This window comes from Tenrec ecaudatus, chromosome 2 (assembly GCF_050624435.1).
Source record: "Tenrec ecaudatus isolate mTenEca1 chromosome 2, mTenEca1.hap1, whole genome shotgun sequence".
NCBI classification, from domain to species: domain Eukaryota; kingdom Metazoa; phylum Chordata; class Mammalia; order Afrosoricida; family Tenrecidae; genus Tenrec; species Tenrec ecaudatus.
The window spans coordinates 181,640,835-181,661,084 of NC_134531.1; the positions used below are offsets into that span (position 1 = coordinate 181,640,835).

A 20,250-nucleotide genomic window follows, 5' to 3' on the forward strand; every position below is an offset into this window, starting at 1 on the left:
AGCCTCCCCGAGTCTTTGGTTGGTCTGTTCCCCAGAATGGCTTTCTTCTTGATTGCCTGTCTTCCTTGCCTCCTCACCAGTTGGCCCCGCCCCTCCCCGGTTTGAATTGGCCTCAAGCCATTGGGGGCTGCAGGCTGATACTCGGGGACCTTGGTTTCTCATCTGGAAGAGAGACACATTTGGATCCGACACCCTTCCCAGGCCCCGAAAAAAGGAATGGCCTTTTCCTTGACTAGCTTCCCTGAGATCCCCACGGCCAACCCAGTCACAGGGGGCTATTCTTAGCTGCTTCCCACGCAAGCCATCAAGCCTCCCGTGAGCTCAGGAAAGCCAGCTCCACACCGGCCTCAGCTATATCATCCTGACTTTGTCTTTCTCCTGTAGTTCGGCACCAGCAGCAACAATCAGCTGGCAGAAAAGGTCAGATTGCGCCTTCGATATGAAGAAGCTAAGAGAAGGTAATGAGGGGCTGGGAGTTGGGCTGGGAGGGTAAGGTGCTTCGAATAAAGATGACTATTCTGGGAGCGGGTTGGTCCTGGGCCTGGCTTTCCACACACCTCACCTTGTTTAATCCTCACAGCAATAGGGAAGATGCATAGGTATTAGCAGCCTCCTATTCTAATGCTTGCTACAGCTCAGGAAACAAATGGTCCCCGGGCTCCTAGCTAGACCAAGACTAGAACCACGCTCTGCACTTCAAGTTGTTTGCCCTCAAAGTCCAGTTACCTTGTCACTGCCCTGCTTCGGTTCCTATTCCCAAGCCATTCCCAATGATCTTAGAGCCGTGTGTGTGTGTGTGTGTGTGTGTGTGTGTGTGTGTGTGTGTGTGTGTTGTAACCATGTATGTAACCAAACATTTCGGCATTCTTAACAGACACCTGAGATATCATTCATGTTGTGCAGACACCCCCAGTGGTCATTTCTAACTGAAGGTAGGGCTTGAAGGAGCACAAGTTTTAGCAGCCCGCCAAAAGGGGCGAGGGAAACATCCATCTGTGGGATCTCCTATACAACTGGAAGCAAACTGTAGACAACCCACCCCCCACAATCATTGCCAGCAAGTCGATTCCAGCTAATGGCAGTCCTATAGGACAGGGTAGAATTGCCCATGTGGGTTTCCAAGACTGTAACTCTTTTTTTTTTGTTAACTTTTTTTTTAACCATAACTCTTTATAGGAGTAGAAAGCCTCCTCTTTCTCCTTAAGCAGCTGGTGGTTTCAAACTGTTGACCTTGCAAATTGAAGTCAAACACATAACCACTATGCCACCAAGGATCTTACAGATTCCTATTGACCCCAGGGACTTTTAATGTTTTCTGGCTCTATGGGATTGTAAGTACTGACTTTTACTGTCATAAATCAAATTAAAATAATAATCAAAGCTGTCCTTTTTAGAGCATCTGTCAGGAGCCAAGTATTGTACGACACGGGCATCAATTTGATTATCTATGTGAAAAACAAAATGGAGAAGCCCAATGTCGTCAGTTATTACCAGGGCACGGGGCTAATGTGGAACAGGCTGTCATTGTTCACAAGCAAATCAAGCTGGAAGTGAAAAGAATTAAAGCAAGTCTACTCGAGGCAAGTAGCAGCCCTGAGTCTGTCTGCCCTGAACTTAGAGCTCTCAAGAACAGTGAGCACTGATGACTGAAGTCTACACAATGTATGGAATGACATCAAAGGCTCATTAAGAACACGGATGAAAGAAAAGCTGAAACAGATGTTAGAAGATCCCCTAAAACTTTTCTTTAATGTGTAGAAGCTAAAGCCAATGCAGGAAACGATGAGGTGAAATTACTCAATGGGAGATTTCAAAGTGCAGCTCGAGAAGACAGATGATAATAATGAAATGTGCGGAGAGCGGGAGTTAGAAAAGTCAAAAAGAACATGCTCAGTATTTCTCAAGCCAAAAGAACTGAAGGAAAGACTCACGCCTCATGTTGTAATATTGAAGGATTCTATGGGCAAACCATTTAGCAAAGTGAAGACACCATCAGAAGAAGGAAGGAATACACAGAGTCACTGTACCAAAGAGAATTGGTCCATATTCAATCATGTCAGCAGGTGGCATATGACCAACAGCCAATTGTATTGATGGGAGAATGAATACGGGACACTGGAAGAGAATTTATGCCTTTGAATTAAGGTGTTGACAAAAAAATATTGACTATCTTTTTTTTGTTTTTGTTTCTGCAAACAAGTTTTATTTAAATAAGTTTTAATACATCACATCACATGAAAACTGAAGGGGGGGTACCAGTTGTTACTTCACGTGGCACCGGGCAGCTGTGGCAGTGAAGTTGCGAGCGCTCCAGCTGGCTACATCCGTTTGCAATGTGTTCCCTTGTCAAAAGTTTAACGCGGATCGAAGATTGGCCTCACAGTCTAATGGTCTTTGGACACCCCCTTGCTAGGATATGTCTGGTCAAAAAGAACCAAGACCTTGGTGGCAAAGCCAAAAGCCCTATGATCTCCAAAGGCCCACCCCTTTGTCTGGTTGGCCGCAACACCAGGGGATCTTTCTCTTGCTACCAAAGCGTCCCGCTAGTGGCACAGCTGCCTCATCCCTTCCTCCCATGGGGCCGGCTGTCCAGGTGCTGGATGCCATTTCCTGAGGGCAGGGGAGTTTCTGGCGAGATATAGCATCTGAGAACTCGGGGCTCTGCGCTTGGCTGAAACATGCTATTGTTTTGTTTCAAACTGGGCACTGCCAGGCGCCTACTGCTCGACCTGTTTCAATGAGGGACTTCGAGACTAGACAGCATGGCTCTTTTCAGTGTATTGCATGAAGGAGTTACACTAGTCCAAGTTAAAAGTGGACCCCAAATGGTTACATCATACAAGCTGTGAGGTTTTAAACTTGTGACAAGGGACAGAGGGAATTTTTCTATTCATTGCAAGGAAATCCTCACTTAAGCTTCCGTGAGCCACAAGCACTTAAAACCCATGACCCTTCAGCTGGTCGTCCTTAGCCAGTCCAATCTCTACAAGGAACTGGCATATGTTCTTGCGCTGGTCACCCTGGAGCTGAATCACTTCTCCATATTCTGGATGCTCAATCACAGTACCATTGCAGGCAAATTTCTTCTTAAAGGCCTTCACTAGCTTCTTTTTGTCGTAGTCATCAGCGATCCCTTGGACAGTGGTCAGGGTCTTCCTGCCGTTGCGCTGTTGAATTCTTATATGGATATAATCCTCTGTCCCCGCAGGCAGCAGGTCATCACCCTTACTTGCATCAGCAAAGGGGTCGTGAGAGTGGAGGTTCTGGATAGCGGACATACGATACGATTCCTTTTCCTCGGTGGAAAGGGCCTGCGGAAGGCGGCGGCTGGAGAAGGCGGGCAGGGGGCACGGAGCGTCGGGAAGCGAGGGGGCTCGAGGGGGAGGCTGCTGAGTCCTTGGCGGTGGCTCAGTGACTGGGGCTTTGACTATCGTTTATACTCGAGTATAAGCCAACCCGAATATCAGCCAAGGCACCTAATTTTACCACAAAAACTGCATTTAAAAATGTGCTGAAAAACTCAGCTTATCCACAAGTATATACAGTATACCCTGAATGGCCAGAAGAACAGACAAATCTGGACAAAGTCTAGCCAGAATGCTCCTTAGAAGTGCGGGTGGGATTCTTTGTGTCGCGTTTTTGTTATTGTTGTTTTTAATCATTTTATTGGGGGCTCATACAGCTCTGATGACATATATACATACATACACTGCGTCAGTATTTACATCTAAAAGGACATTTTCTATGAATAGAGGCTGCACTCTCTCTCCTCCATTTACTCTTTTACTCACGCCCCTCTCTTTTGATTCTTTTTCTTAAAATACTTTTATTGGGGATTCTTGCATCTCTTATGATAATCCATATAGTCATCCAATGTGTCAAGCACATTTGTACATATACTGCCATCATCATTTTCAAAGCATTATCTTCCCACTTGAGCCCCTCATATCAGCTCCCCATTTCTTCCCCCTTCCTCTCCGGCCGGTCCTCCCTCATGAACCCTTGATAAGTTATATATTATTATTTTCATATCATGCACTGTCCTCCATCACCCCTCAACCACTTTTCCATTATTCATCCTCCTGGGAGGGGAATATAGATTGATCCTTGTGATCGATTCCCCCTTTCTCCTTCCACCCTCCCCTTATCCTCCTGGTATCTCTACTCTCATTGGCCCTGAGGGGTTTATCTATCATGGATTCCCTGTGTTGCAGGCTCTTAACTCTGGCAGTGCACATGTTCTGGTCTAATCCGATGTGTAAGGTAGAATTGAGGTCATAATCGTGGGGGGAAGGAAGCAACAGAGAACTAGAGGAAAGTTGTGTGTTTCATTGGTGCTATATTGCACCCTGACTGGTTCATCTCTTCCCTGTGACCCCTCTGTGAGGGGATGTCCAATTGTCTTCAGATGGGCATTGGGTCTCCACTCCATGCCCCACCCCCCCATTCACATTGAGCATGATTTTGTTCTGGGTCTTAGATACCTGACACCTGATCCCTTCGACACCTCATGATCACACAGGCGGGTGTGCTTCTTTTATGTGGGCTTGGTTGCTTCTCGGCTAGATGTCCGCTTGTTTATCTTCAAGCCTTTAAGACCCCAGACTCTGTATCTTTTGATAGCCAGGCACCATCAGCTTTCTTCACCATATTTGCTTATATACCCATTTTGTCTTCAGCGATCGTGTCGGGAAGGTGAGCATGACAGAATGCTGGATTGTTAGATCAAAGTATTCTTGTTTTGAGGGAGTACTCCAGTTGAGGTCCAATGTCCATCTGCAACCTTAATTCTTAAGGTTGATATAAGAATGCATAGTTCTATTCCCCTCTCATTATATATCTATTTGCACATGTACATGCCTGTATTTAGGCCTCTATAAATGTCCTTTTCCTCCTGGTTCTTTCCTCTATTTCCTTTTACTTTCCTCTTGTCCCACCATCGTGTTCAGCCTTCATTCAGGTTTAATAATTCCTCGCTGCTACATTGCCCTTGATTAAGCCCCACTAGGCATCCTACACCCTTCTCTCCATTGATTTTAGTTCACTTGTTGTTCCCTTGTCCCTGGGTTAGTTCCCACCACCACCCCTTCCTTTCGCCCACCTACTCTTCTCATGGATCCCCCTGGAACCATTGGCCCTGTTCTTTTCATCTCCAAATTTTATTAATCCCGCCTATCTTATCTAGATAGACATGCAGATACATTAATAACTATGAAAACCAGGCAAAGCCAAATAAAACAACAAAGGAAGTCAAGACCAACAAAACAATAAAACAACAGCAACTAACAACAACAGCAACAAAAAGAAAGCCACTGACAAAAATGGAAAAGCCTATAAATAGTTCCAGGTCTGTTTGTTGGCCTTTACGAGTGTTTTCCAGTGAGTCTGATGAGGTGCCACACTTTGTCTCCAAAGTCTATTTTTGGTATTCCCTGGGGATTTCATCACTTTGCTCCCCGTGCTGCTCTGTTGTATGCCCTCAGTACCTCGCCCCATCATGATGGGGCCAGACCGTGCACTATTCCCTCCCTGTGTCTCCAGTGCTGTCCCCTGCAGCGCTATGGTTCAGTGAGGGACATCATGTCTCATGGTGGGACCAGCCCTATGGTCCTTTCTGTGCGTTGTCTGCTCCGAGCAGGAATATTATCTTTGGGGCTTGGTGGGCCAGGATGTCCTCCGCTCCCTCTCCATCTCTTTTTGTTTTTCCCGTGTGCTCTAATCAGACACACCCCTCTCCCCAAGCTGTAGCCCCAGTGTTGCCTTCTGAAGTGCATTCGTCGTGGGGGGTAGGAGGGACTCCACATTAGTTAGGATTGGGGTCATCCGCACAGTGTGTCACGTATTTTGGACATCTTATCAGGAGTGACCAGTCTCTGGAGAAGGACAGCTGTAAAAAAGAGGAAGATCTACGATGAGATGAGCTTATTCAATGGCTGCAACAATTGTGAGGATGGTGCAGGACTGGGCGGTGTTTGGGTCATTGTGCATCAGAACCAACTGGAAAACTCTTTTGTTTTAATAAATCATTTTATTGGGGGCTCATACAGCTCTCATCACAATCCAGCCATCTATTGTGTCAGGCACATTTGTACATTTGTTGCCATCATTCTCAAAACACTTTCTTTCTACTTGAGCCCTTGGTATCAGTTCCTCATTTTCCCCCTCCCTCCATGCCCCCCTCCTTCACAATCCCTTGATAATTTATAATTTTTTTATGTGTTACACTGGCCACTGTCTCCCTTCACCCACTTTTCTGTTGTCCGTCCCCAAGGGAGGGGGTTATATGGAGATCCTTGTGATCGGTTCCCCCTTTGTCCATCAATTTCCCCTTACCCTCCTGGCATCTGCACTCTCACCACTGGTCCTCAGGGGTTCATCTTTCCTGGATTCCCTAGGTTTCCAGCTCTGATCTGTATCAGTGTACATCCTCTGGTCTAGCCGATTTGTGCGGTAGAATTGGGATCATGGTAGTCAGGGAGGGAGCATTAAAGAACTAGAGGAAAGTTGTATGTTTCATCAGTGCTTTAATGCACCCTAACTGGCTCATCTCCTTCCTGCTGCCCTTCTGTAAGGGATGCCCAGTTGCCTACAGATGAGCTTTGGGTCTCCACTCTGCACTCCCCCTCATTCACAATAATAGGATTTTTATTCTGGGTCTTTGATACCTGATACTTGATTCTATCGATACCTTATGATCACACAGGTTGGTGTGTTTCTTCAATGTGGGCATCATTGCTTCTCAGCTAGATGGCCACTTGTTTATCTTCAAGCCTTTAAGACCACAGATGCTATGTCTTTTGATAGCCAGGCACCATTAGCTTTCTTCACCACATTTGCTTATGCATCCACTTTGTCTTTAGCAATCGTGTAAGGAAGGTGAGTATCATGGAATGCCAGTTTAATAGAACAAACTGTTCTTGCATTGAGGGAGTACTTGTGTAGAGTCCCAATGTCCATCTGCTACCTTAATACTAAACTTATAAACATATGCACAGATCTGTTTCCCCATCGTCATATATAAATGCATTTACATATGTACATGCCTTTATTTTGACCTCTATAAATACCCTTTGCCTCCTAGTTATTTCCTCTTATTTCCTTGACTTTCCTCTTGTCCCACTATCATGCTCAGCCTTCATTTGGGTTTCACTAATTCCTCTCAGTTACATTGCCTTTGATCAAGCCCTACCAGGTCTCCTACACCTTCCTCACCATCAATTTTGGATCACTTGTTGTTCCCTTGTCCTGGAGTTTGTTAACACCCTCTTCATTTCCCCCGCCTCGCCCTGACAACTCTTAACAATTATAACAACAACAAGCTGTCCTCTTAGTTGTACTGTGAACCTTGTTTGGGTCCAGTGATACCTAACATCCTTGCCACACTGGTTAGGTGCCATGGACTGCATTCTTACTCACAGCGACCCCACACTGCACAGCAGAAGTTTATCGAGGCATTTTCTGGGCTATGATCTTTTTTTTAAAATCATTTTATTGAGGGCGCATACATTACAATTCATACATACATCTTTGTGCATTTGTTGTCATCATCATTATCAAAGCATCTACTTTCTACATGAGCCCTTGATATCAGCTTCTCATTTTTCCTCTCCCTCCCTGTCCCCCTCATGAACTCTTAATAATTTATAAATTATTATTTTGTCATGTCTTACACTGTCCGATGTCTCCCTTCACCCACTTTTCTGTTGTCTGTCCCGAGGCGGGGCTGGGCTATGATCTTTGCAGGAGCTGATCACAGGTCTTCTGAGTGGGCTCAAACCGCCAGCTTGGCAGCTATCCGAGAGCCCAACCATTGCATCCTGAGTGCTCCATACATCGCACTGAGCAATCTGTACATTGCTCTTGGCGAGAAGTTGTTACTAGGTCTTCATACCCCCCCGCTCAGCTCCACTATGATCCCTGTCTGACATTGGAGCTGACTGAACCCAAGAGAAGTTAAGAGATGGGCTCCTGGCTCCTTCCTTTCAAATGTATTAAGTGACCACACTAGACCAGGTATGGTAACAGGTATTCGGAATACCAAACTGATCTGTCAAGACATGCTCCCTGTTGCTGAGAAGGCCAAAGCCAGGACTCCAACTCCCCTCTGAGCCCCCAACCCTGGCTGTCTGAATGAAGGACATATCATTACAAACTATAGCATTTTTGTGTCATGGTTGTGGGTCTGTGGGAGTCCTAGCGCTGTAGAGACATTGAACACTGATATCCCCAAGGTCAGTGATTCAAACCCACCAGCTGCTTCACAGGAGAAAGTTGAGGCTGTCAATTCCTATAAAGACTTAAAATCTCAGAAACCCAAAGGAGCATTTCTCCCCTGTCCAATAGGGTCAGAATCAACTTGATGGCAGTGAATTTGATTTGGGTTCTGTAGGGCTACCATGGCCATCAATTCAACCCATGTCATGTGTCAGATTTTAGATAACAGACTCGGGGAATTTGCCTCATGTTATATACCTAATCAATGACTAAAGCTGCTAAGAACACCAGTTGTAACAGAAACATTTGATGACTGATTGTCCTACTACATGGCAGATGCTGTGCTTGGAGAGTTTATGAATTATGTCATAAAACCTCAGCAACAGCCTCATAGGAAGGAGCCTTTGTTATTCCCATCAGAGAAATGAAATGGCATTAAAGTCACATAGCCGGTCACTTAAGTGGTGGTTTCTGGATATTGAATTCAAGACTGTGTCCCTTAGGGTGGGCTCCTGTCATGTTCATTCTGCACCCCGATTCCTGCAAAGTCTGCTTCACTGCTTGGCTCGTGCTAGATTCACCCATATCTGTTACATCACAGTGTGCTCCTGGATCAGAAGAACGGTGATTGTCGAGGATGGGGCTGAGGATGGCACGGCTCCTCGTAGCCAAGAACCTTGGAAATGCACTCGGGTCCCCTCTTCCTGCTCTGTCCTGCGCCACACCAGTCATTCTCCCCTTCTTGACCCCCAGAATCTCCAACCTGAAGATCCAGTTGGCCAAGCTTGACAGTGAGGCCTGGCCTGGAGTGCTGGACTCGGAGAGGGACCGCCTGATCCTCATCAATGAGAAGGAGGAGCTGCTGAAGGAGATGCGCTTTATCAGCCCCCGGAAGTGGACCCAGGGGGAGGTAGAGCAGCTGGAGATGGCCCGGAAGAGACTGGAGAAAGACCTGCAGGCAGCACGGGACACCCAGAGCAAGGCGCTGACAGAAAGGTAGGGCTGAGCTGGGCGGGGCATATGGGAACCTCCTCTCACTGACCATCTGCCCTCCAGCCCCCAGTGCGGGGCTGGGACAAGTTAGGGGAACATCCTGGCTCACTGAGCCCCATTTTAATACCCACTCTAGAGATAATGTCCACTTTCCCATGGAGCAAATCGGGAAGTGTGATTCACCCTGTGGTGCATCGGCTGCCCTGGGAAACGGGTCATGCAAGACTCTGTATAGGTGCACGTTTCAAAAATGTACAGGAGAGACGTGGTGGTGGTGCTTGGTGGCAGTCTTCAGCCCCAGTTCCTGACAGCCCGTGTGCGAACTGCACCATGGGATCATCAAGGCTGTGGATCACCTTTCAGAAGCCAATTGCCTGGCCTAGCTTCCAAGGTGCCTCTGCATGGGTTTGAACCTCCAGACTTTTGGCTCGTTGTCTAGAACTGAACCATTGGCTGCACCCAACAACTCTGCAAAATTTAGAGCAGTGGTTTTCCAGTTCTGCAGCAATGGCTCACATTCTATATTATGACCCAGTCTACAGACATGCCACACAACAGAACACAGGCTCCACACGGGAGGGTCCTCTGATATTTCCTCTCTCTTTGCCTTTCTTTGATGCTGAGCCGTTGGTTCTGCCACATGCTCAGGGGTTACCATCTGCAGTTTGACATGCACTGACGTATATGATAGGATCAGGGGAGCAAACAAAAATGCTTATAGGGGCCAAGCAGATTGCCTAAATGCTAGAGGCTTGTGGGGGAAGGCCAGCCCCCCCAACAACTAATCCTGGATTCAATAGGCATAATTGTAAGATTAAGATATGTAGAGATTATAGTAAAGTCATAGAGAACATGAGAGATAGAGAAGAAGTTGAAATAATGGAGTCAGACACATTTCATGGTAGCATGCTCACTTCAGCTCCACTTGGTGGTCCACATAGAGATGGAAGACCAAAGGGCAGGAGAGAGGGAGAGGGGAAGGAGGACAAGGGGATTGGGAACAGAGGAGCAAGGACAGGAGGAGAGGAAGGCGGAGCAGAGTGCCAGGGAGAGAGGGAGATGAGGAGAGAGCTCTCTATTGCTAACCAAGGCTTATATATCTTCGGGGGGCATACAAGCCCCCTAGTTACAGCTAAAGACATATGTCACAGGAAGGGATTGCACTATAGGTTATACAGCAATGAGAGGGGGACAATCTAGGGAAATGCACCCAATAGGAAGAGGGGGGATTAAGAGTATACTGTGTGACAAGAGAGCCAGATCCTAGACTCAGGATGGCAGCCTAACTTTGGATGTCACGGATCAGGTTTGACCTGTTCTCTGGCTCTCCATAGAAACCATCTCCACATGGATCACCAAGTGAGACTGAGGTGAGCATGCTACCATGAAATGGATGGCTCCATTACTTTAATCTCTCTTCTATCTCTCAAGCTCTCAATGGATTTAGTTTAATCTTTATCTATCTTAACCATACAATCATGTCTGTCAAAGCCGTGATTCGTTGTTGGGGGGGGGGGCCGGGGGGCTGGCCTTCCCCCACAAATGGTGCCCAATGTGGGCCACAAACCCACGACCCTGAGATTAAGAGTCTCCTGCTCTACCAACTAAGCTAGCCACAGAGGCTGATGTCTTTATTTTCCTCAGCATCCCCACCAATATTCCCACATATACTGAACGGAGTACGACAGTGTTCACAGTCAGTCCTACAATTCCCAACTTCACGTTCACCCATTCCATCCATCAGACAATCATTTTCCATTAATGCTGCAGACACACTGTGGTATGTCTCTGTGGGCCAGGCTGTTTGAGGGAGTCACAAATTAATAAGACAAAGTCTCTGAATGACCTGTAAGCCCGTTCTGGTTAATTTACTTTTGGGGCAGCAAAATGTATGAATGGTCCGTGGCATTCAGGAGATTAGAATTGAAGCTAGTGATTTTCAGGCCTGTGTGTATATGATGGTGGATAGGGATGCGCAAAGAGATTCTGCTTTTCAGTGACAGTGGAACCAGAAGTCTAACTTAAGAAGCAGATAGATACAGCAGTATGCAGGGCAGGACTTCTATATGCCTAACATGTTTACTCTGCATGTCAACTATGATGTGTCAGAAGACTTCAAAAACCTCCAGCTCTAGAAACCCAGCTTGTGTATTGCCTACAGTTTAGCCAGCCCTCTGTGCAAATTCCCCACGGGGTGCCAGGCGTCTCCATGTACCCAGCCTCTGGGGGCTGGCATCACGGAATCCATTGACTGGTCAGTGAAGGGGCATCTCTCCCCACAAAGCCAAAGTATGGACATTGCTTTCGCTTCCTCCATCCTCCACTGGACGGAATAGCTGGTTAGCTCTGATCTTCAATCAAGTCGGGAGCAAAGGCTAAAGCTTGACTAGTGGGCGTATGGCCGGTGTACGGTCTGCGGTCACTCCTCGGGCTCTGGTGCTCTCTCTGTTTGCCTCTGTCTGCCTTCTCTCCCCAAGTGTCCTTTGTGTGTGTGTCCCTTTTTTCAGTCTGTACCCGTCCATCTGTTTCTCTCGCTGGCTCCTTCTCACAGGTGGGGATTCTTAGGTTCCTTTCCTTCACACAGCGACCCCTCCCATTCAAGGTGCCTTCGAGAAGGACACGAATGGACACATCCAAGAAAGGTAGACCGCAAGGCTGCCCAACCCATGTCCCCAGTCACTCCTCACCCTGCCCCCTGTGTCCCCACTACCACTTATCACAGTGGGTACACGGGCAGGGTGCTTGTGAGAACAAGGACCCCAACCCATCACCACCACCACCAGGTGCCCAGCCTCGTGCATTGGCAGCCCACACTCTAGGTATGGAACTGCAGCTTCTGAGGAATCTCAGCCCCACCTCTTGGGTCCCTGGCTGCTGCCCCAGGGAGATGTGTTCTTGGCCACTCGGCCTGTTCTGGAGATCCCACAAATATGCCAGGTAGATAAGAGCACCGCTTAGGAGCGGCCTCACCGCCTGTGTGGTGCTGCTGGTAGCTCCATCAGGCTCAGAGCATTGAGGCACCCCAACCCCCCAGTTCCTTCAGCATCGAATGGAGCTCCAAAAAGGCATTAACTTGCATTGACTCAAAGATCTGCCCCTGGATTTTTTTCCCCAACAAACACAGAGAAAAGAAGGTAGAAATGGAGCAGTCCCCCCCACCCCCCTGAGACTGTGCTCCAGTAAAGATTCATAGTCTTGAAGTCCCTACAAAGCTGTTTGATGTTGTGCTAACAGGTCCTTATGAGATGAAATCAACTGAGTGGCTGGGGAGCCTTCACAGTGTATTAGGTGCTCAGCTGCTAACTAAAAGGTTTGTGGAAGGAAGGCCTGGTGGTTTATGCCTGTGAAGATGACGGCCCAGAAAGCACCGCAGGGACCCGCACTCGGTCCCACAGGCCGCTGTGAGTCAGCACGGGCTCGACGGCTCCCCACAACAATGACAGCAGAACCAGCCCCAGGCTACTCTGTTCTTGGCTGGGGTGGTGGGGCTCTAGGGCATACTCCCCAGTCCAGGGCCATCAGAGTCATGAAGCCCCTCTCCCGCAAGATGGCAGTCGGGGCAAGGAGCCAATCGTGGAGGACATCGTCCCTGATAGATTTAGCCGCCAGGCCCTTCAGTGGAGCACATGGACTTCAGCTGTTAACTGGGAGAGAACCAACCATCCAGCAAAGAATTGCTGAGCACCTCCATGTAGCAGGCCCCCGTGCAAGGTGCTAGAGCCGCAAGGCACAACCCTTGCTGTCCTGCGATCCCCAGCCGGCGCTGCAGCCCAAAACCTAGTGTGCCTAAAATCACCTAGCAGCCTAGCGAAGATGCACATTCCTGCGTCCTGTCTCTGGCCAATCTGATTCTGTGAGTCTGGGTAGAACCCAGGAATGTGCATTTTATCTCCTGGAGCACACATGACAGATTCTCTGACCTAGTGGACACGCAAAACCAGCCCACGTCACGGGTTTATGCAGGCACAGACTGGATGCTGGGACCCTGCTCTATCAGACCCCAGGGCTTTGGAACAGGCTCTGCCAAGGTTAAGAGGGAGCCAAGCACTCCTGGGAGCCAACTCAGGCTCCTCCCCCATTGCAATTTGGGAGAAACTGGAGTCTAAAGATGGGCTTGGATCCAGAGATCTCGTCTGAAAGTAAGGGTTTTGCCTCAAGAAAGATAGTTAGGAGCTGGGTGTTCATGTGAGACCTGCCTGGGTGCAGAGATCAATCTTGGGTCCCATGGTGCACCTGCCCACTGAGCTACCTTCCCTCTGGCACCCTGGTTCCGTTCTCTTGGGCTCCTTAGCTGACTGATCTGTCAGTATTCTCTATCCTCAGAGCTGGGTCCCAGGCCATTCCTTCAGTCTCCCTGAATAGTTTACCTAAAACAGCATCTTATTCTGGTGGGACTCCATGCAATGGGGATCCCCAGCGTTACACCCGCTCACCTGTTCCACCTTTGTGTCCGCATAGCCACTGTGGGACGCTTCTCTCCCCACTCCCTCCAGGCGTCCGGTCTCAATATGTGCCATCTCCATCGGTTCACTCGCCCGTGGCTGTGAACCTTATGCTTTCTTCATGTGTGGCCTTCCTCCCCACCCAGCCTGTTCACTCCTCTCTCTCTTCCCGCACCAGGCTACTGTCCGAGACCTTCTCAAGTACATTACAGAGCCGCTTACGACTGCTGCTCCCTGCACTGTCTGTAGATGCCTGTCCAGTCTCCTCACAACGGTGGAGACCCTGCATGGAAAAAGTCTCTGCCGCAAGCCCCTGCTTGTAACATCCTTCCCTGCCCCTTTCCTAGGCCGCTCCTGTTCATCTACTACTTAAACGTATATCAGCTTAAACGTGTCTGCTGGACAGCGCAAAGTAGCCACCACAAGAAGCACCCCCCCCCCCTGCATCACAATGGCTTAGAACACAATAGAAGTTTACTTGGTGTCCACATAATGTACCCCCTTGCACGTTCCTTGCTGGCAGGAAACCTGCATCCAGCTGCTCCATCAGGACCCGATTCTTCCCTTCTCGTGGCCACTCCCCTTCTAGGCCTCAGGCGTCCTGCCAAAGGACGGTGGGAAGAGACACCTGCCCATCTTAATGGTCTTTCCTTTGGGTTCTTTTCTAGCACTCTGTACTTTTGCTCCCTCGGCCTTGTTCCACGGCACTTGAATTCAATGGCTGGCTGGTGCCCTGTGCTCCCCACGCCTTCCCCAATGCGAAGTGCAGTACGTGAAAGCAGAGACGAGTTCTGTGTGGCTGTCTCTCCAGCATCGAGAACAGTAGACCCTCAGGGGACCTTAGTTCAAGGATGAGTGGATTGGGTGGATGGATGGATGGTGGAATGGGTAGAGATGGATGGAACGGTGGGTGGTTATGTGGGAGGAGGGAAGGAGGAGGAAAAACGGAAAAGGACTCAGAAAGGAGTACCCAACCGCCGTGGATCCAGGGGCTGCAGTTCCCGTGTTTGAAAGCAATAAAAAGCATTCCTTCCATGCAGTGGTCTTTTGAGGACGGGTTTAAGGAAATGTAGTAAGTTTCCTGACGTAGTGCCTGATATTTGGTAGGTGGTGAACATAGCAATTACCTTAGCTGTATTTCCCCAAGCACCATCATAAAATACTTCCAGAAAGTTCTTTGTTATATATGCATCTGTGGGGCTGCGCTTCTTCTTTCAGGCAGGTAGAGGGCTGAAGTACCGTGGGGCATCCCCCCTCAAGCCTTCTCTTCCCTTAGGTTAAAGTTGAGCAGTAAGAGGAACCAGCTGGTGAGAGAACTGGAGGAAGCCACTCACCAGTTAGCTAGTCTGCACTCGCAGCTGAGAAGGTGAGTGTCTGTGTGGGGGTGGGGTGAGGTGGGTGGGGGAATGAGTACTCCCAGAGACGACCAGACGGAGGTGTGTGAGGCGGCCTCACCAGGCTCTCTGTCCTCCCCATGTCCTCTGTGGCTTGAAAGGGTATTTAGAAGCACAGCAGGGCGAGCCTGAGCCAGCCAGGAGCAGGATTCTCGCCTCCTCTTTTCTTCCCATTACACAAAGGGAAGGTCCCCGTGGGGTGCTAGTATGTCTCAGAGAGCTTGCCTTTATAATACTGAGACAGTAAGGCTGGGCAGGCAACAGCACCCGGCTGCAGTGTCAACGCCGTGCCCTCCTTCGAGTTTGGAACTAGCTGCTGCCTTCTGCGCGAATCTGTGGTACTTGGATGCTGCCTTCCAAATTGCTCTCAGGATAAAGCATTTCCTTTTAAAACAAACGTTTAGAACTACGTAATGTGCGTTGCTTTGAGGGGAAATGCTAAGGAAGATCAGCTCCGTTTGTATTCAAATATGGAAAGCTAGTTATGAAAATGGAATCTCTGGCAGATTTGGGGGAACTTGCTGATGGGGAAAGAAGTAGGCGTTTAGCATCACTGACTCAGGCTGAGATCACTGCTCTGCCTTCTCTGGCCAGCGGTTTCCCCTTGAGCATAATGGTGGTGTTGTGGGGCAGGGAGGGGAGAGGGGGCGGGTGGTATTGTCCACCTTAGGGGAGGTTCCGGTCCAGTGCCCAGGCAGAGGTCTCGGCGTGTGTCTAGAGGGCCGCTTCTCCCACCCGCAGCCTCTCCAGCAGCATGCAGTCGCTGTCCTCGGGCAGCAGCCCTGGCTCCCTCGCCTCCAGCCGCGGCTCCCTGGCCGCCTCCAGCTTGGACTCCTCCGCCTCAGCCAGCTTCACCGACCTCTACTACGACCCCTTTGAGCAGCTGGACTCGGAGCTGCAGAGCAAGGTGGAGCTCCTGCTGGAGGGCGCCACAGGCTTCCGGCCCTCCGGCTGCATCACCACCATCCACGAGGACGAGGTGGCCAAGACCCAGAAGATGGAGGCATGTGGCCGCCTGCAGGCCCTGCGCTCCTTGTCTGGCACCCCCAAGTCCATGACCTCCCTGTCCCCCCGCTCCTCCCTGTCCTCCCCCTCCCCACCCTGCTCCCCTCTCATCGCGGACCCCCTCCTGGCTGGAGACGCCTTCCTGAGCACGCTGGAGTTTGAAGACCCAGAGCTGAGTGCCACTCTTTGCGAACTGAGCCTTGGCAGCGGCACCGGGGAGAGATACCGGCTGGAGGAGCCAGGAACTGACAGCAAGCAGTTGGGCCAAGGTAGAGCATCATGCCCGAAGGCTGGGAGACCAGGAGGAGGGAAAGGAATGCTGAGACATCCAAACGGAGACATATCTCTCTCTCTCTCTCTCTCACACACACACACACACACACACACCACCCCCCTCACCCCCTGATAACTATGGCCTGATAACACTTTCTGGGTGACAGATTAATTCATTTACTTATTCAGTAGATATTTATGTTGTAATGAATTCTGTGCACTGGAAGGCACCCAGGTAGCAGTATGGGTTAGGCATCAGGCTGCTAACCCCAAGGCTGGCAGTTCGAGCCCACCAGCCTCTCCTCAGAAGAAAGATGAGGCTCTCTGCTCTGATACAGATTTCCATTGGTGGAAACCCTGTGTAGGATTGCTATGAGTTGGAACTGATGCGATGCCATTGGGGCTGTTTAGTTTGGATCTGTGTGTGCGCTGTGGGAGGGGTTCTCTGGGTCGCGCATATGGCTTGGGCTTAAGTATGACACTAAAGGTTGGCAGTTCAAACACAAAGGCAGGTAATTTGCATCCGTAAGGACTGCAGCCCGGCAGCCCCATAGAGTGCGCTTCTCTTGTATAAAGCGGAGGGCCCCAAGATGGAAGACGTACTCCACAGAAGCAGGTTTGCTTTGGGATCTTCATGTGCATGGGGACGGTGGGGGTGGGGGGGTTGTGACAGACCTTTTCCACTTCCCCTGAAGAAGAACTTGGTCCTGTTTCCGGCAGCAGTGCACCCCACACACAACCACCAGCAGTCTGTCGGGGTTGGGGGGGAGGGGTGGGAGTAGCGCCACGTCTGCGACTATCTCAGCAGAGCTCCTGCACCAGGAGGGAAAGCTGGCCCTCTGCTTCCGGAACTCGCCACGGCAAGCCCCGTGGCCACAGCCAGTGCACGTCCGAGTCGCAGTGGTTAGTGGGTGGTGACGCATGAGCTGAATTTCCTGTGGGGACACCAGGAGCCATGGGCCCAACTCAATGGCAGCTAGCCCGGCCACATGCGTCAGGTCCCCTGCTAACTGGTTTTCACGGTGGCTTCATTCATGCATTCAACAGAGTCCCATGCCAGGTGCCAGCACCTGTGCTGAGACATGGGCCTGGATTCATCCGTTCAGCCAACAAGCATGGCATCAGTCACTAGAGATGCGGTGGTGAAGGGAGGGACTGGTCCCCAGGAAGCCTGACCCATAAGTAAAGGGAAGAAAGTCAGCAAGCTGATGGGGGGGGAACCGGACCGCCAGTCCAGGCCGGGAGTGTGAGGACTGGTGACCTCAAAGGTCAGGCGTGATGGTGAGCAGGAGCTGGCCTGGTGAAAGGGACCCCTGGGAGCCAGGAGTCAGGAGTGGGAGTGGCTCAGCAACGCTGGGGACCGGGGACAGTGTCTGGGATGCAGATGGCCGCGTGGCCGGGGCAGTGGGATGCAGATGGCCGTGGCCAGGGCAGTGGGATGCAGATGGCCATGGCCGTGGCAGTGGGATGCAGGTGGCCGGGGCCGGGGCAGGGGCAGTGGGATGCAGGTGGCCGGGGCCGGGGTCGGGGCAGTGGGATGCAGATGGCCGTGGCCATGGCAGTGGGATGCAGATGGCCAGGGCCGGGGCAGTGGGATGCAGATGGCCGCGTGGCCATGGCAGTGAGATGCAGGTGGCCGGGGCCGGGGCAGTGGGATGCAGATGGCTGTGGCCGTGGCAGTGGGATGCAGGTGGCCGTGGCAGTGGGATGCAGGTGGCCAGGGCCGTGGCAGGGGCAGTGGGATGCAGATGGCCGTGGCAGGGGCAGTGGGATGCAGGGGGCCGGGGCCGTGGCAGTGGGATGCAGGTGGCCATGGCAGTGGGATGCAGGTGGCCGTGGCCGGGGCAGTGGGATGCAGGTGGCCGTGGCAGGGGCAGTGGGATGCAGGTGGCCGGGGCAGTGGGCAGTGGGATGCAGGTGGCAGGGGCAGGGGCATGGGATGCAGGTGGCCGTGGCATGCAGGTGGCCGTGGCCGTGGGATGCAGGTGGTCGTGGCAGTGGGATGCAGGTGGCCGGGGCAGGGGCAGTGGGATGAAGGTGGCCGTGGCCGGGGCAGTGGGATGCAGGGGGGCCGTGGCCGTGGGATGCAGGTGGCTGCGTGGCTGTGGGATGCAGGTGGCCGGGGCAGTGGGATGCAGGTGGCCGTGGCCGGGGCTTGGGTTCTGTGCTCATCCAGCAATGCTGCAATCCGACTCACCTGCTCGCGGGGCCACAAAGAACGTCCTTGTTTTCATTCCGATCCGAGGCGGGATCTTCCAAAGACAGCACGATGCTGAGATTGGTTAGGGGGAACGCGCCATCTGTGAGGGCCACCCACGGCATAATAATCTGTCCTGAGGCATATGGGCCAGGTGTGACTGGCGCAGGGGGTAGGGGTTATGGGGGGTACGGTTCCAAGTGCTCTACATGGTGAGGTAGTTCATTCTGTTGTGCCCATTTCCAAAATGAGGAAACAATGGTTGCGAAAATGGGCAGCCCTCCCCCTAGGTTGGTGGGCAGCAAGGGGGAAGCGGGGGTGAGAATGGAGCCCAGATCTTCCTGACCCCAGAGCCCACCCCTTTGCCATTGTGCTCTCCTCTGAGGGGCCAGGTAGCTGTGTGGTCACTCTGCAACGCTCATGCCTGCCAAGCCCGTCTGCCCTCGGGTGCAGAGGCCACGGTGGAGGAGAATGCTGGGTGAGCACACGGGGCGTTCCTGGTCTCCTGGCATGTCTGAGAAGAACAGTGCACTCCAAAGCCCTGCCACAGTGGAGACTGGTTCAGAGTGACCCTCTGGCCAGATCTGTAGGGTGTCCGAGATGCAAATCTCTGTGGGAGCAGAGCAGCCTCTTCCTTCTCCCACGGAGGAGCGCTTGCTGGGGTTGACTGCTGGCCTCCTTCCTGTGAGGCCGCTGTTGGTTTTCCTCCATGGCACAGATGCAGGGAGGGAGGCCCAGCGAGGGTGCCGGGCTGGTCTGAAAGTGAGCCCCATCACTCTGCCAGGAAGGGTGCCAGGCCAGCCTGACCATGACTCGCACCGCACCATTTGCCCTCCTCTCTGCGGGCGCCTGGATGAGCCATGCCCACCTTAACCTACTGCTTTCAGAAGGGGCAGGAACAGGGCTGCTGTGCCCGGAATCATGGTCCCTATGCGCCAGGACTTGTGGGAGGGAGGGGCACAGTAGTCCCTGGTCCATCACAGGCTCGGCTGAGCAACCACCAGCCATTGCCACCCAGAGGAGCCGGGGAAATCCCCCAAGTTCCCTCCTCAGGAAGGGAATCCATGACTGAGAGCACTCAGACCATGAAAACAGGCTTCCCGAGACAGCCGCCGGGAACCTTCCCACTGCGTTCCCCAGAGAGGGGGCTGCCGGTGGGAAATCTAAGGAGGTTCAAGAGGGGTTTGGAATGTCCCGGAGATGCTCAGAGCCATCCATCTCCTGAAAAAGGTCCCCGCCCTCTCCCTCGGTGTAGTGTACGTGGACGGAGATTGGACAGCTGGCTGGGCACAGCCTGTCACCTCAGGGTGGCATTGCCCTCCTGGTCCCCAGAAGGCTTGGCTGCCAGGGAGCAATGCCGGGCTGGGCTGCGGCATTAAGCAGGTTAAGCGATTAGTGCCGTTCTTCAGTCGCCAGACAAATTAATCTCCTTAAGTGGTTTCGTGGAGGGCGGAGCTGCGTGGGTCTGTAGGCGGGAGGTCTCAGCAGTCCTCTGCAGCTCAGGCTGGGAAAGCCGCTCCCACGTGGCCTCCAGCACTGCCGTCTTCTCCCAGCCTGCCTGGGCCCAGGCTGGGGGGTCTGTGGTCCCTGAGGGCCCTCGCCCTACCTCCCTCTGGCCCTGTGTGTGCTCCTGTGTTTGTGCCTGGTGGTTGGCCCACCTGCACGTCCCCCTGCACAGAGGCAGGAGCTGGCTTCCCATCCCTAGAGCAGGCTTCAGCCTGAGGCCCCAGGC

At 51.7% G+C, this 20,250-nt stretch overlaps 1 protein-coding gene across 1 annotated transcript in view; it reads left to right on the forward strand.

Annotated features, from left to right (window-relative positions):
- Positions 1-20,250, forward strand: part of WWC1 (WW and C2 domain containing 1) — a 185,010-nt gene that overhangs the window by 127,160 nt on the left and 37,600 nt on the right. Inside the window, exons 8-11 of the mRNA XM_075541930.1 lie at positions 385-458; positions 8,968-9,210; positions 14,926-15,015; positions 15,785-16,317. Coding sequence (XP_075398045.1) covers positions 385-458; positions 8,968-9,210; positions 14,926-15,015; positions 15,785-16,317 — 940 coding nt within the window. The remainder of the gene's footprint in view (positions 1-384; positions 459-8,967; positions 9,211-14,925; positions 15,016-15,784; positions 16,318-20,250) is intronic.